The following is a 15,933-nucleotide window of genomic DNA, read 5'->3' as shown; positions in this document are numbered from 1 at the left end:
TTGGGGTCAATCTCAGGGGATTTGGGGTCAATTTTAGAGGCTCTGGGTCCCATTCAGAGGTTTGGGGTCACTCTCACAGGGTTTAGGGTCACTCTTAGGATGGTTTGGGGTCAATTTGAGAGGTTCAGGGTCACTCTCAGAGGGTTTGGGGTCACTCTCAGAGCCTTTCAAAGGGTTTTGGGTTCTTTCATTGGGGCTTTGAGCCCCCTCCGAGGGTTCTGTTCCCTCCCTGATGGATTCAGGGCCCTTCCCCAGGGATTTAGGGCCCTTCCTGAGGATTCAGGGCCATTTCTGAGGATTCAGGTTCCTTTCCCAGGGGTTCAGGTCCCTCCACTCCACCCTGGAACTCTCCCAGCCCTGATTTCCCTCCTGCCCACAGGAACTTTTCCATCCTGAAATTCCCCTGAAACGCTGATGGGAAACCTGAGCTGGGGAACGACCCCGAAACCGGCTGGGAATGGAACAGAACCGGGTGAGGAAAAGAACCCAAACTGGGCTGGGAAAGGAACAGAACTGGGTGAGGAAAGGAACAGAACCGGGTGAGGAAAAGAACCCAAACTGGGCTGGGAAAGGAACAGAACCGGGTGAGGAAAGGAACAGAACCGGGTGAGGAAAGGAACAGAACCGGGTGAGGAAAGGAACAGAACCGGGTGAGGAAAGGAACAGAACCGGGTGAGGAAAGGAACCAAACAGGGCTGGGAAATGATCCCAAACCTGGATGGAAAAGGAACAGAACCACGCAGAGAAAGGATCCCAAACCGGGCTGGAAAAGGAACAGAACCGGGTGAGGAAATGAACCCAAACCCAGCTGGGAAAGGATCCCAAAGCTGGATGGAAAAGGAACAGAACCAGGCAGGAAAAGGAACAGAATCAGGCTGGGAAATGACCCCAAACAGGGCTGGGAAATGACCCCAAACAGGGCTGGGAAAGGACCCCAAACAGGGCTGGGAAAGGAACTCAAACAGGGCAGAGAAATGACCCCAAACTGGGCTGGGAAAGGAACAGAACCGAGGAAGGAAAGGAACCCAAACAGGGCTGGGAAAGGATCCCAAACTGGACTCGGAAAGGAACAGAACCAGGCAAGGAAAGGATCCCAAACCCGGCTGGGAAAGGAACAGAACCAGGCAGGGAAATCATCCCAAACCCGGCTAGGAAATGATCCCAAACCCAGCTGGGAAAGGAACAGAACTGAGGAAGGAAAGGAACCTAAACGGGGCTGGGAAAGGATCCCAAAGTGGACTGGGAAAGGAACAGAACCAGGATGGGAAATGATCCCAAACAGGGCTGGGAAAGGAACAGAACCGGGCTGGGAAAGGAACTCAAACAGGGCAGAGAAATGATCCCAAACCTGGATGGAAAAGAAATAGAACCAGGATGGGAAATGACCCCAAACAGAGCAGAGAAATGATCCCAAACCTGGATGGAAAAGGAACAGAACCAGGCAAGGAAATGATCCCAAACCGGGCTGGGAAAGGAACAGAATCAGGATGGGAAATCATCCCAAACCCAGCTGGGAAAGAAATAGAACCGAAGAAGGAAAGGAACCCAAACGGAGCTGGGAAAGGATCCCAAACCCAGCTGGGAAAGGAACCAAACTGGGCTGGGAAAGGAACAGAACCAGGCAAGGAAAGGAATCCAAACAGGGCAGAGAAATGATCCCAAACCTGGATGGAAAAGGAACAGAACCAGGCAAGGAAATGATCCCAAACCTGGCTGGGAAATGACCCCAAATTCGTCTGGGAAAGGAACCCAAACAGGGCTGGGAAAGGATCCCAAAGCTGGGTAGAAAAGGAACAGAACCAGGCAGGGAAAGGAATCCAAACCTGGCTGGGAAAGGAACAAAACTGGGCTGGGAAATGATTCTAAACTGGACTCGGAAAGAAACAGAACCCGGCTGGGAAATGATCCCAAAGCCGGCCGGGAAATGACCCCAAACACGCCTGGAAAAGAAACAGAAGCGGGCAAGGAATTGACCCCAAACAGGGCTGGGAATTGACCCCAAACAGGGCTGGGAATGACCCGACCCGGGCCGGGAGTGCCGAGATCCCGCCAGCCGCGATCCCGGCCCGGATCCCGGAGCGGATCCCGGAGCGGATCCCGGTGCCAGCGGCGCGTTCGGGGCTGACAGCGGGGCCCGCCCGGCGCTCCCGAGGGGATAACGGGGATCCGAGCGAGCCCGGGCCGGGATCCCCGCAGCGGGCACGGAGCGGAGGGACGGGGGGACACGGCGGGCACGCGATGGGGCCGGGAGGAGCCGCGGGCAGCCGGGGGGAGCCCCGGAGAGGCCGCCGGGAGCCACGGGGGGAGCGCGGCCTGCGCGCCTGGGCCGCGCCGGGCCTGGCCGGGCCTGGCCGTGCGGGGCTCGGCCGCGCGGGCCGGGGGGGCGGCGCGGGGGTGCCGGGAGGGCGGCGGGCGGGCCCGGGCGAGCCCCGCGCTGCGGCCGGAGCTCACCTGCACATGATCCGCCATCTTGCCCCATTCATGCTCCGCTCGCGCCTCCGCCCCCGCCTGCGCCGGGCCCGGCGCCACCGCGTCCCCCCGCGCCGCCGCCCGCACCGCGCATGCGCCGCGCCGGGACCACGCCCCTCCCGCGCCTGCGCGCGCCGGAGGGACACGCCCCCTCCGCGCCCGCCCCGCCTATCCCGCGCCTGCGCGCGCCCAGGAGACACGCCCACAACGCGGAAACCACGCCTATCCCGGTGAGACCACGCCCCCGTGTTGGTGCGGGGCCTGCGCGCGGCGCCGGGACACGCCCACAGCGGTCTCGTCACGCCCCCATATGCGCGCGGCGCGCGGCGTCTGACGTCACGACGGCGGCGAGGGGCGGGGGGAGGAGGGAGGGGCGCGAGGCGGGTTTGTTGACACGGCCTTAAAGGGGCCGCGCACCCGGGGACAGCACGGGGACAGCACGGGGTCAACACGGGGACAGCACGGGGACAGAGCCGGGACAGCGGGAACAGCACGGGGACAACGCGGGAACAGCACTGTGATCACTGGCACCAGCACGCCCAGTGCCACCGGTGCCGCCAGTGTGACCTAACACCAGTATAACCAGTGCTCCCAGTGCCACCAGTGTCATCACGGTGAGCACGGACACCGGTATGAGCAGTGCCACCAGTGCCACCTGTTCCACCAGTGCTCCCAGTCCTCCCAGTGTCCTGTCCAGTGTCCGGTGTCCTCCACCTGTGCTCCCAGTGCCGGTCAACACCACAAGGTGGCACAGGGGCGTGTCCTCGGTGCCACACCCACAGTGCCACACCCACCTGCCCCAAGTGCCACACCCACAGTGTCACACCCAAATGTCCAGCTGTGCCACACCCACCTATCTGCAGTGCCACACCCACAGTGCCACACCCAGGTGTCCCCAGTGCCACACCCATGTATTCGGCAGTGCCACACCCACAGTGCCACACCCACCTGTCTGGCTGTGCCACACCCCAATGTCCCCAATGTCACACCCATGTGTGTGCTGTGCCACACCCCTGTGACCCCAGTGTCGCACCCACAGTGCCACACCCACCTGTCTGGCTGTGCCACACCCCAATGTCCCCAATGTCACACCCGTGTGTGTGCTGTGCCACACCCCTGTGACCCCAGTGTCGCACCCACAGTGCCACTCCCCCATGTCCCCAATGTCACACCCGTGTGTCAGCTGTGCCCCTCCCCCGTGTCCCCAGCGCCACCCCCGTGTCCCCGTGGGAACCCACAGGAAGTCGCCGCATGCAGGAAGCGGCAGAGCCCGGGCTGAGCGCGGCAGGGGTGGAACCCGCCTTGGTGACACCGCGGGGACACGGCTCCCAGGACCCCTGGGACACCTGGGGACACTCAGGGACACTCTGGACAGTTGGGGACGCTTGTGACCCCTGGGACACTGCGGGCACTGTGGTTACTCGAGACAGGCTGGACACTCCGGACCCTCTGGACACTTGGGACACTCTGGACACTTTGGGACACTTGGGACACTCCGGACACCAGATACTGTGGACACCTGGGGACACTCTGGACACTGTGGACACTCTGTGGACACTTGGGACACCTGGGGACACTCAGCACATTCTGGACACTTGAGGAAACTCAGGACATTTGGGACACGCCGGACACTTGGGACACTTGGGGACACCCGAGGACACTCGGGACACTCGGGAGAGGCCGGACACTCGAGGACACTCGGACAGGCCGGACACACGGCCAGCGGCGATGGAGGAGGCGGTGGTGAAGCAGGGCTGGCTGTACCTGCAGCTGCAGCAAACCTTCGGCAAGGTCAGCGGGACTGGGGCCTGGAGAGGGGAACCCACGGGAATGGGGTGAACCCCACAAAAATGGGGTGAATCCCTTGGGAATGGGGTGAATCCTGTGATATTGGGGTGAATCCTACAGGGATGGGGTGAATCCTGTGATATTGGGGTCAATCCCATGGGAATGGGGTGAATCCCACAGTAATGGGGTGACTCCTACAGGGATGGGGTGAATGCCATGGGAATGGGGAGAATCCTACAGAGATGGGGTCAGTCCCATGGGAATGGGGTGAATCCCATGGGAATGGGGTGAAGGCCACAGCAATGGGTTGAATCCTACAGGAATGGGGTGGATGCCATGGGAATGGGGTGATTCCATGTGTTGATGCTCTGCTGTCCCTCAGCCACCACGGGGGGACAGGAGGTGCTGGGGACACTTTGTACAGACCCCCCAAGAGAGGCGCTGCAGAGTTAGGGGGTGACAGATGTTACCTGAGGGAGATGGATGTGACCCCCAAGGCCACATCTGGGGACAGTTCCAGCCAGGGGTGACAGCTGCAGGCCCCAAAGCCGTGTTTTGGGACAGTGATGGCTGCAGGCCCCAAAACCTCATTTAAGGACAATGATGGCTGCAGGCCTCAAAGTTGCATTTGGGGACAGTTCCAGATGGGGGATGAGGGCTGCAGACCCCAAAGCCACGTTTGGGGACAGTTCCGACTGAGGGACAGTGACGGCTGCAGGCCCCAAAACCTCATTTAGGGACATTGAAGTCTGTAGGCCCCAAAGTTGCATTTGGGGACAGTTCCAGCTGGGAGGTGACGGCTGCAGGCCCCAAAGCCATATTTGGGAACAGTGATGGCTGCAGGCCCCAAAACCTCATTTAGGGAACAGTGACGGCTGCAGGCCCCAAAACCTCATTTAGGGAACAGTGACGGCTGCAGGCCCCAAAGCCATATTTGGGAACAGTGACAGTTGCAGGCCCCAAAGCTGCATTTGGGGACAGTTCCAGCCAGGGGATGACGGCTGCAGGCCCCAAAGCCACATTTGGGGACAGTGACGGCTGCAGGCCCCAAAGCCACATTTGGGGACAATGACGGCTGCAGGCCCCAAAACTTCATTTAGGGAACAGTGACAGTTGCAGGCCCCAAAGCTGCATTTGGGGACAGTTCCAGCCAGGGGATGACGGCTGCAGGCCCCAAAACCTCATTTAGGGAACAGTGACGGTTGCAGGCCCCAAAGCTGCATTTGGGAACAGGGACGGCTGCAGGCCCCAAAACCTCATTTAGGGAACAGTGACGGCTGCAGGCCCCAAAACTTCATTTAGGGAACAGTGACAGTTGCAGGCCCCAAAGCTGCATTTGGGGACAATGACGGCTGCAGGCCCCAAAACCTCATTTAGGGAAGAGTGACGGCTGCAGGCCCCAAAGCCGCGCGGCTTCCGCTGCTGATAAAGGGCCGGGGTTGGGCAATGGCTGCGAGGGAGAAGGAGCTGAGGGAAGGAGCTGAGGGGCCTCTCCTGCCCCTCTCCCTTCTCTCCCTCCCCACAGAGCCCATCTCGAGGGGATCCACCCACAGGAAGGGTGGGGATCCCATAACCCCATCCCAGGAAAAGGGAGCTGTGGGACTCTGAGCTGCCGGGGAGGTTTTGGGGACCCAGAGCTGCCGGGGAGGTTTTGGGGAGGTTTTGGAGCCGCTTTCCCGCCCCCACTTCCCCTCTGCCCTGGGGCCTCCTGCGCTCCCCAAACCCGGAACTGCTGCTGCTTTTGGGGCACAGCCTGAGAGATGAAAATTTGGGGGTTTTAGGGAAAATGTGACGAAAAAAGAGCTGGAAGTTGTTCATGCCTTGTGGGGTGGGTGAGGCTAGGGTGCTGGAAAGGCTTTGCTGAGTGTCAAGGGTTTATCCAGGGATTTAAATCCCAATTTATGTTGCCTCCATCTTCAGCCAGACCCTGCAGGGTTTTGCATCCTTGTCCTGCCTTGGGCAATCCTAAGCATGGTCCCAAGGGGATAAAAACTCCTGGGAAGGTAAAAACTCATGGGAAGGTAAAAATTCCTGTAGAGATGAAAGCTCCTGGAAAGAGAAAAAGTCCTGGAAAGATAAAAACTCCTGGGAAGGTAAAAACTCCTGGGAAAGTAAAAAACCCTGGAAAAGTACAAACCCCTGGAAAGGTGAAAACTCCTGGGAAGGTAAAATCCCCTGGGAAGGTACAAATTCCTGTAGAGATGAAAACTCCTGGAAAGGTAAAAACTCCTGGAGAGGTGAAAATGCTGGGAAAAGTAAAAACTCCTGGGAAGGTCGAACCCTTTTGGAAAAGTAAAAACCCTAGGGAAGGTAGAATCTCATGGAAGGTCGAACCCCTTTGGGAAGGTAGAACCCCAGTGAAGGTCGAACCCCATGGAAGGTCAAATCCCAGGGAAGGTTGAACTCCAGGGAAGGTAAAAACCCCATGAAAGGTTGAACCCCATGGAAGGACAAACCTTTTTGGGAAGGTAAAAACCCCATGGAAGGTCGGACCCTTTTGGGAAAGTTGAACCCTTCTGGGAAGGTAGAACCCCATGGAAGGTTGAATCCCTTTGGGAAGGTAGAACCCCAGTGAAGGTCAAACCCCATGGAAGGTCAAACCTTTTTGGGAAGGTTGAACCCTTCTGGGAAATAGAACCCCATGGAAGGTTGAACCCTTTTGGGAAAGTAAAAACCCCAGTGAAGGTCGAACCCCATGGAAGGTAGAACCCCATGGAAGGTCAAACCTTTTTGGGAAGGTTGAACCCTTCTGGGAAGGTAGAACCCCATGGAAGGTCAAACCTCATGGAAGGTCAAACCCCAGGAAAAGTTGAACCCTTTTGGGAAGGTCAAACCCCATGGATGGTTGAACTCTTTTGAGGAGGTAGAACCCCAGGGAAGGTACAAACCTTTTTGGGAAGATATAAACCCCATGGAAGGTAGAACCCTTTTGGGAAAGTCGAACCCTTCTGGGAAGGTAGAATCCCATGGAAGGTCAAACCCTTTTGGGAAGGTAAAAACCTCTGGGAAGGCTGAACCCTTTTGGGAAGGTGGAACCCCAGGGAAGGTTGAACCCCAGAGAAGGCTGAACCCTTTTGGGAAGGTAAAAACCCCATGGAAGGTCAAACCTTTTTGGGAAGGTAGAACTCCATGGAAGGTAGAAGCCCATGGAAGGTAAAAACCCCAGGGAATGTCGAACCCCAGGGAAGGTCAAACCCTTTTGGGAAGGCAGAGCCCCAGGTAAGGTTGAACCCCATGGAAGGTGGAACCCCAGGGAAGGATGAACCCTTTTGGGAAGGTCAAACCCTGCTGGGAAGGTAAAAACCCCATGAAAGGTAGAACCCCACAGAAGGCTGAACCCTTTTGGGAAGGCAGAACCCCTTTGGGAAGGCAGAACCCCTTTGGGAAGGTAGAAGCCTATGGAAGATCAAACCCCTTTGGGAAGGCAGACAGCCCGGTTGTCCCCCGGCAGAAGTGGAAGAAGCTGTGGGCCGTGCTGTACCGGGAGAGCCCGTGCTCCACGGCACGCCTGGAGCTGCAGGAGGGCCCCGAGCGGCCACGCAAGGCCGAGGGCGGCCGGCGCCTGGTGCGGCTCAGCGACTGCGTGCACGTGGCCGAGGCGGGCGGCGACGCCTCCTGCCCCAAGGACACCGCGCCCTTCCTGCTGGAGACCACGGAGCGGCGCTTCCTGCTGGCTGCTGATGGCGCTGAGGCGGCCGAATGGATCCAGCGGCTCTGCGAGCTGGCGTTCCCGGTACGGCCCTGTAGCGGCTGGAGAACGGGGGATCCACTGGGGGGGTGGGATCCATTGGGGTGGGTGGGATCTGCTGGGGTGGAGGGGATTTGCTGGGGTGGGTGGGATCCATTGGGGTGGGTGGGATCCACTGGGGTGGGTGGGATCTGCCAGGGTGGAGGGGATCTCATAGAATGGATGGGATCCATCAGGGTGGGTGGGATCCACTGGGATGGGTGGGATCTGCTGGAGTGGAGGGGATCCACCGAGATGGATGGGATCTGCCAGGGTGGAGGGGATCTGATAGAATGGATGGGATCCATCAGGCTGGGTGGGATCCACTGGGGTGGGTGGGATCCACTGGGGTGGGTGGGATCCACTGGGATGGGTGGGATCTGCTGGGGTGGAGGGGATCTGATAAAATGGACAGGATCCATCAGGCTGGGTGGGATCCATTGGGGCGGGTGGGATCCACTGGGATGGATAGGATCTGCCAGAATGGAGGGAATCCATCGAGGTGGATGAGATCCACCAGGCTGGATGGGATGCACCAGGATGGATGGGATCCACTGGGATGAATGGGATCTGATAGAATGGATGGGATCTATCAGGATGGGTGGGATCCACTGGGATGGGTGGGACCCACTGAGTTGAATGAGATCCACCAGAATGGATGGCTCTACCAGGATGGGTGGGATGTACTGGGATGGATGGGATCTGCTGAGTTGGATAGGATCCACTGGGATGGATGGGATCCTCCAGGATGGATGGGATGCACAGGGATGGATGGGATCCACTGGGTTGGATGGGATCCACGGGGATGGATGGGATCCTCCAGGATGGATGGGATGCACAGGGATGGATGGGATCCATGGGGATGGATGGGATCCACTGGGATGGATGGGATCCTCCAGGATGGGTGGGATCCACGGGGATGGATGGGATCCACGGGGATGGATGGGATCCCTCACCTGTCGCTCTTGCCCCGGGGCAGAGGAGCCGGGAGGATCCAGGAGCAGCCAAGGAGGGCACGGAGGGCGAGTTCTCCATGGAGGAAAATTCCCTGTACAGCTCTCGGGGCAAAGGTGGGAGCAGGGCTGGGGCGGGGTGGGGAAATCTCCTCCCCCAAAAGCCTCTTCCTGCCTGTGGGGCCGGCTGGGCTGCGCTATCGGCTGTGGTCAGCCTGGCCAGCCCTTATCAGCCGGACACTGCTGGCCTGGCTGGAGGGGTCACCCCCAGCCCTTCTGCAGGGTGGGATGCATGTTCAGTGCTGTGTCCGTCCCAGCTGGCCTGGAGCAGGCTGAACTGGTTTGGGGGTCACTCTGCAGGGTGGGACACACATCGAGTGTCCACCCTGTCCATCCCAGCTGGCCTGAACCCATCTGTCCTGGTTTGGGGGTCACTCTGCGGGGTGGGACCTGTGTCCAGTGCTGTGTCCATCCCAGCTGGCCTGAACCCATCTGTCCTGGTTTGGGGGTCACTCACAGCCCCTCTGTGGTGTGGGACACATGTCCAGTGTCCACTCTGTCCATTCCAGCTGGCCTGGAGCAGGCTGTCCTGGCTTGGGGGATCACTCAAAGTCCTTCTCCAGGGTGGGACCTTTGTCCAACACCGTGTCCATCCCTGGCTGGCCTGGACCCATCTGTCCTGGTTTGGGGGTCACCCACAACCCTTCTCCAGGGTGGGACATGTGTCCAGTGTCCACCCTGTCCATCCAGCTGGCCTGGGGCCATCTGTCCTGGTTTGGGGGTCACCCACAACTCTTCTCCAGGGTGGGACATGTGTCCAGTGTCCACCCTGTCCATCCCCAGCTGGCCTGAACCCCTCTGTCCTGGTTTGAGGGTCACTCTGTGGGGTGGGACATGTGTCCAGCACCAGCTGTGTCCAGGGCTCCAACCTTTGGGTCCCTCACAGCCCCTCTGCAGTGTCCAACACCGTGTCCAACACTGTGTCCATCCCAGCTGGCCTGGAGCCATCTGTCCTGGTTTGGGGGGTCACTGTGTGGTGTGGGACTCATGTCCAATGTTGCGTCCATCTCCAGCCTGCCTGGAGCCACCAGTCCTGGTTTGGGGGGTCACTGTGTGGTGTGGGACTCATGTCCAACGCCGTGTCCATACCCAGCCGGCCTGAAGCAGGCTGCCCTGGTTTGGGGATCACTCTGAGGGGTGGGACATGTGTCCAGCACTAGCTGTGCCTGGGGTCACTCGGTGGTGTGGGACCTGTGTCCAATGCCGTGTCCATCCCCAGCCGGCCTGGAGCAGGCTGCCCTGGTTTGGGGGTCACTCTGAGGGGTGGGACATGTGTCCAGCACCAGCTGTGTCTGGGGTTCTGGCCTGGGGGTCACTCGGTGGTGTGGGACTCATGTCCAACACTGTGTCCATCCCAGCTGGCCTGGACCACGCTGTCCCAATTTGGGGGTCACTCTGAGGGGTGGGACCCATGTCTTGTGCTGTGTCCATCCCAGCTGGCCTGGACCACGCTGTCCCAATTTGGCGGTCACTCTGTGGTGTGGGACCCGTGTCCATTGCCGTGTCCATCCTCAGCCTGGACTCTGAGGGTTGGGACATGTGTCCAGCACCAGCTGTGTCTGGGGTTCTGGCCTGGGGGTCACTCTGTGGTGTGGGACCCATGTCCAACGCCATGTCCATCCCCAGCCAGCCTGGAGCAGGCTGTCCTGGTTTGGGGGTCACTCTGAGGGGTGGGACCCGTGTCCAACGCCGTGTCCATCCCCAGCCGCCCTGGAGCAGGCTGTCCTGGTTTGGGGGTCACTCTGAGGGGTGGGACCCATGTCTTGTGCTGTGTCCATCCCAGCTGGCCTGGACCCATCTGTCCTGGTTTGGGGGGGGTCACTCTGTGGTATGGGACTCATGTCCAACACCGTGTCCATCCCCAGCCTGGACTCTGAGGGGTGGGACATATGTCCAGCACCAGCTGTGCCTGGGGTTCTGGTCTGGGGGTCACCCTGTGGTGTGGGACTCATGTCCAATGTTGTGTCCATCCCAGCTGGCCTGGACCCATCTGTCCTGGTTTGGGGGGGTCACTCGGTGGTGTGGGACTCATGTCCAATGCTGTGTCCATCCCCAGCCGGCCTGGAGCAGGCTGCCCTGGTTTGGGGGTCACTCTGAGGGGTGGGACATGTGTCCAGCACCAGCTGTGCCTGGGGGTCACTCTGTGGTGTGGGACCCGTGTCCAACGCCGTGTCCATCCCCAGCCGCCCTGGAGCAGGCTGTCCTGGTTTGGGGGGTCACCCTGTGGTGTGGGACTCATGTCCAATGTTGTGTCCATCTCCAGCCGGCCTGGAGCCACCAGTCCTGGTTTGGGGGGTCACTGTGTGGTGTGGGACCCGTGTCCAATGCCGTGTCCATCCCCAGCCGGCCTGGAGCAGGCTGCCCTGGTTTGGGGGTCACTCTGAGGGGTGGGACATGTGTCCAGCACCAGCTGTGTCTGGGGTTCTGGCCTGGGGGTCACTCTGTGGTGTGGGACTCATGTCCAACGCTATGTCCATCCCCAGCTGGCCTGGACCACGCTGTCCCAATTTGGGGGTCACTCTGAGGGGTGGGACCCATGTCTTGTGCTGTGTCCATCCCAGCTGGCCTGGAGCCACCAGTCCTGGTTTGGGGGTCACTCTGAGGGGTGGGACCTGTGTCCATTGCCGTGTCCATCCCCAGCCGGCCTGGAGCAGGCTGCCCTGGTTTGGGGGTCACTCTGTGGTGTGGGACCCGTGTCCAACACCGTGTCCATCCCCAGCCGCCCTGGAGCAGGCGTTTGAGGTGACCGTGCGGGCGACGCCGTCGTCGCAGCGCTGCCGCCTGCGGGGCCGCTGCATCCTGCGGGCGGGCGAGGAGGCGCTGGAGCTGTGGCACCCGCAGGGCCAGGAGCTGCTCTCCAGCTGGCCCTACCGCTTCCTGCGCCGCTTCGGCCGCGACAAGGTCAGTGTGTGCCACCAGGGCTGGGCTGGGCACGGCCTGGGCGCCGCGGGGACTGACCCTGCCTGTTGTGGGGAGATAATCTATGGGGATAAATCACAATATAACCACATGGAACGTGCCTGGGCTGGGCTGGCCTTGCTGCTTGGCCAAAGGTGGCAGCTGTGGTGGTTTCACCTCAGAGACACCTTTGGCTAAGCTGGCACTTGGGACAAATGCAGGCAAGCAGGAACTCAGTTTACCTCTGGTGGAAAGGCTTTAGGCGAGGTGAAGGAAAAGGAGATGGGTCTGCTGGAGGGTTTTGATCCAGAGCTTTATTCCTGGCACACAGACTCCAGCAGAACCAAGGAACCACATGGTCCCGTGTCTTTCAGGCCCAGGGGGAGGGAAGGGGTCGGGGTCCCACCAACCAGGTAGGAAGGGGGAAGTCTCAGGGGACAATGACACCTGGATGGCTCAATGTCCCCAGGGCTGAGAGGCACCTTTTGAACTTTGCCAATCACACAACGCCCTTGCTGGCACAACGAGACTGACGGACAGCACTCAGCAGGGGCAAGGGGAGGGGAAGGGAGAGGGTATTGGCACACCTGGGAAAGGAACTGGGATAGCTGGAACAGGCTATTACATCACACTGCAACAATAATCAAAACTCCACAACTTTGTGACAGTTGTAAAGCCGGGATGTTTGTTACAGCGCTGGATGTGGGAATCGTTCCCCTAAAATGACATGCATACTTCTGGGAACTTCAGGTCCCTTTTTATCCCCCTCTCAGATACACATGCACACAATTTCACAATAGGTTGTGAAAGGGACAAGATGGGCACCATGGTGCTGGTACCTGTGTTTTGCAGAGATAAACAAAACTCCACAACTTTGTGAAAGTTGTAAAGCCGGGATGTTTTTTACAGCGCTGGGAATTGTTCCCTCAAAATGATATGTGGGAACTTCAGGTCCCTTTTTATCCCCCTCTCAGATACACATGCATACAATTTCACAATAGGTTCATACATATTCATTTTGATGAATTTTGCGTGATATTTGCTGCTAGTTCTTCTTTATCAGAAAGAATTCCCAGGTCAGGTTGAGCTGCTCTCACAGCAGTGTCTGTCTGTCTCTATCACCCTCTGTCTCCTCCCCCTTATCTCTGTCCTTCACTGAAGCAGTTTCTCTGAGCCTGGGTTCTGCAGTCAGGTTAAATGGCTCTGTTTTCTAACCACAGACTCAACTCAAAAATGCACATTTCACCTAAATCAAAATGGATTCCCACCCTGGAAAATTTCCACCAAATTGCCCCATGCCCTCCACAGGTCACCTTCTCCTTCGAGGCCGGCCGGCGCTGCGCGTCCGGGGAGGGCAACTTCGAGTTCGACACCAGGCAGGGCAACGAGATCTTCCAGGCCATCGAGGCGGCCATCGAGCTCCAGCGGGGCCGGGGGGGCCCCTCGGACGAAGCCCCGCGGCCGCCGGAGCACGCCAGGACACCCAGCTGGGCACAGGGCCACGAGGAGCCCAAGGGGCCCTGCGGGGACGCCAAGGTGCCCAAAGGGGAGGGCAAGGTGCCCAAGGGCAGGTTGGTGATGCCGCCCGGGGCTGGGGAGGGCTCGGGGCCGTCGCAGGTGTCGCGGGCTGGGGATTGTCCCTACGCTGAGCCCCACGATTCGCTGCGCCCCCCGGACAAGGGCCGCAGGCTGGACAGCGCCAGGGTGGAGTCCGAGTACGCCGTCCCCTTCGACGCCATCGCCAAGGCCTTCCTGGCGCGCCAGTTTGGCGCCCTGGGCTGTGCCCAGGAGGGGCTCCCCGAGCCCCCCAGCGTCCCCAGGGATGCTCCGCAGCCCCCCGGCCGCCCCACGGCCCCCAAACCCGAGCACATCTATGACGAGCCCGAGGGGCTCTCGGGGCTCTCGCTGTATGACGAGCCCGAGGAGGTGAAGGGCGAGGCCTGGAGGCTGCAGGCGGCCCCCGAGGAGCCCCCCGGGCTCGGCTCTCCCTACAACGCCCAGCGCGACGACTACGCCGTCCCCAAGAGGCCCTTCCTGCTGCAGGGCAAGGAGTGGCTCGGCGACAGTGACTATGACAACGTGGCCCTCAGGGTGGCCAGGAAGAGGAACCTGCAGTGAGCGGCGGCGGCGGGGCAGAGGAGGAGGGGACGCCCCAAATCCTCCAGTCGGACTTTACCCCATCCCAGGGAGAGCTGAGACCCCCCGAGCTCGGAGCAGCCGGGGATGGGCAGGGGGCACAGCTGGGAGGTGGCAGGGGACAGCCAGAGGTGGCGGGGGACACCATGGAGGTGGCAGGGGACACCAGGAAGGTGGCAGGGGACAGCCAGGGGTGGCAGGGGACAGCTGGGAGGTGGCAGGGGACAGCCAGGGTGGCAGGGGACACCATGGGGGTGCCAGGGGACAGCCAGGGGTGGCAGGGGACACCATGGAGGTGCCAGGGGACACCAGGGAGGTGGCAGGGGACAGCTGGGAGGTGGCAGGGGACAGCTGGGGGTGGCAGGGGACAGCCAGGGGTTGGCAGGGGACACCATGGAGGTGGAGGGACACCATGGGGGTGGCAGGGACAGCCAGGGGTGGCAGGGGGCACAGCTGGGAGGTGGCAGGGGACAGCCAGGGGTGGCAGGGGACACCATGGGGGTGCCAGGGGACACCATGGGGGTGGCAGGGGACAGCTGGGAGGTGGCAGGGGACACCATGGAGGTGGCAGGGGACACCAGGGAGGTGCCAGGGGACACCATGGAGGTGGCAGGGGACAGCCAGGGTTGGCAGGGGACACCATGGGGGTGCCAGGGGACACCATGGAGGTGGCAGGGGACACCATGGAGGTGGCAGGGGACACCAGGGAGGTGGCAGGGGACAGCTGGGAGGTGGCAGGGGACACCATGGAGGTACCAGGGGACAGCCAGGGGTGGCAGGGGACACCATGGAGGTGCCAGGGGACACCATGGGGGTGGCAGGGGACAGCAGGGAGGTGGCAGGGGACACCATGGGGGTGGCAGGGGACAGCCAGGGGTGGCAGGGGACAGCCAGGGGTGGCAGGGGACACCATGGAGGTGGCAGGGGACACCATGGAGGTGGCAGGGGACACCATGGAGGTACCAGGGGACACCAGGATGGCAGAGGACACCATGGAGGTACCAGGGGACACCAGGGTGGCAGGGGACACCATGGAGGTGGCAGGGGACACCAGGGGTGGCAGGGGACACCATGGAGGTGCCAGGGGACAGCTGGAAGCGCTGGCTGTGCCCACTGGAGGGCAGTGCGAGCCCACCGGAGCAGCGGTGCTCGGGCAGCCGCAGCCCCGGGAACCCAAACGTGGCTCTGCCCCACTCATCCCCACGGGATGCGCTTCCAGGGGCGGCTGGAGAGGGAATGGGCTTGGGGGCTCAGCTGGGTGCGCTTCCCTAAGGATGGACATCTCAAATCTTCCCGAGATGGACATCCCGAATCGCACAGAATGGACATCCCAAATCCCACATGATGGACATCCCAAATCCCCCAGGATGGACATCCCAAATCCCCCAGCATGGACATCCCAAATCCCCCAGGATGGACATCCCAAATCCCCCAGGATGGACATCCCAAATCCTCAGGATGGACATCCCGAATCCCTCAGGATGGACATCCTAAATCCTCCAGGGATGGACATCCCAAATATTCCAGGGATGGACATATCAAATTCCTAGGATGGACATCCCAAATCCCACAGGATGGACATCCCGAATCCTCAGGATGGACATCCCAAATCCCCCAGCATGGACATTCCAAATCCTCAGGATGAACGTCCTAAATCCTCCAGGGATGGACATATCAAATTCCTAGGATGGACATCCCAAATCCCTCAGGATGGACATCCCAAATATTCCAGGGATGGACATCCCAAATATTCCAGGGATGGACATATCAAATTCCTAGGATGGACATCCCAAATCCCACAGGATGGACATCCCGAATCCCCCAGGATGGACATCCTGAATCCCCCAGGATGGACATCCCAAATCTCACAGGATGGACATCCCAAATCCCCCAGCATGGACA

The 15,933-nt window shown here is 60.3% G+C and overlaps 2 protein-coding genes across 2 annotated transcripts in view; one reads left to right on the top strand and one right to left on the bottom strand.

Annotated features, from left to right (window-relative positions):
- The window catches only part of XPO7 (exportin 7), a 93,851-nt gene extending 91,283 nt beyond the window's left edge, over nt 1-2,568 (bottom strand). Inside the window, exon 1 of the mRNA XM_064731219.1 lies at nt 2,452-2,568. Coding sequence (XP_064587289.1) covers nt 2,452-2,469 — 18 coding nt within the window. The 5' untranslated portion in view covers nt 2,470-2,568. The remainder of the gene's footprint in view (nt 1-2,451) is intronic.
- A 1,620-nt stretch (nt 2,569-4,188) lies between these two features.
- On the top strand, nt 4,189-14,013 carry DOK2 (docking protein 2). The gene is made up of 5 exons (XM_064731274.1): nt 4,189-4,260; nt 7,709-7,990; nt 8,964-9,054; nt 11,717-11,898; nt 13,204-14,013. Exons 1-5 carry the CDS (start codon nt 4,198-4,200, stop codon nt 14,011-14,013), a joined length of 1,428 nt encoding a protein of 475 aa, XP_064587344.1. The 5' UTR covers nt 4,189-4,197.
- Nucleotides 14,014-15,933: the final 1,920 nt, after the last annotated feature.

The sequence above is a fragment of the Zonotrichia leucophrys genome, chromosome 22, assembly GCF_028769735.1.
Source record: "Zonotrichia leucophrys gambelii isolate GWCS_2022_RI chromosome 22, RI_Zleu_2.0, whole genome shotgun sequence".
Taxonomy (NCBI): domain Eukaryota; kingdom Metazoa; phylum Chordata; class Aves; order Passeriformes; family Passerellidae; genus Zonotrichia; species Zonotrichia leucophrys.
The sequence above is the reverse complement of the archived record's forward strand: the minus strand, read 5'-3'. Positions and strand labels throughout refer to the sequence as shown.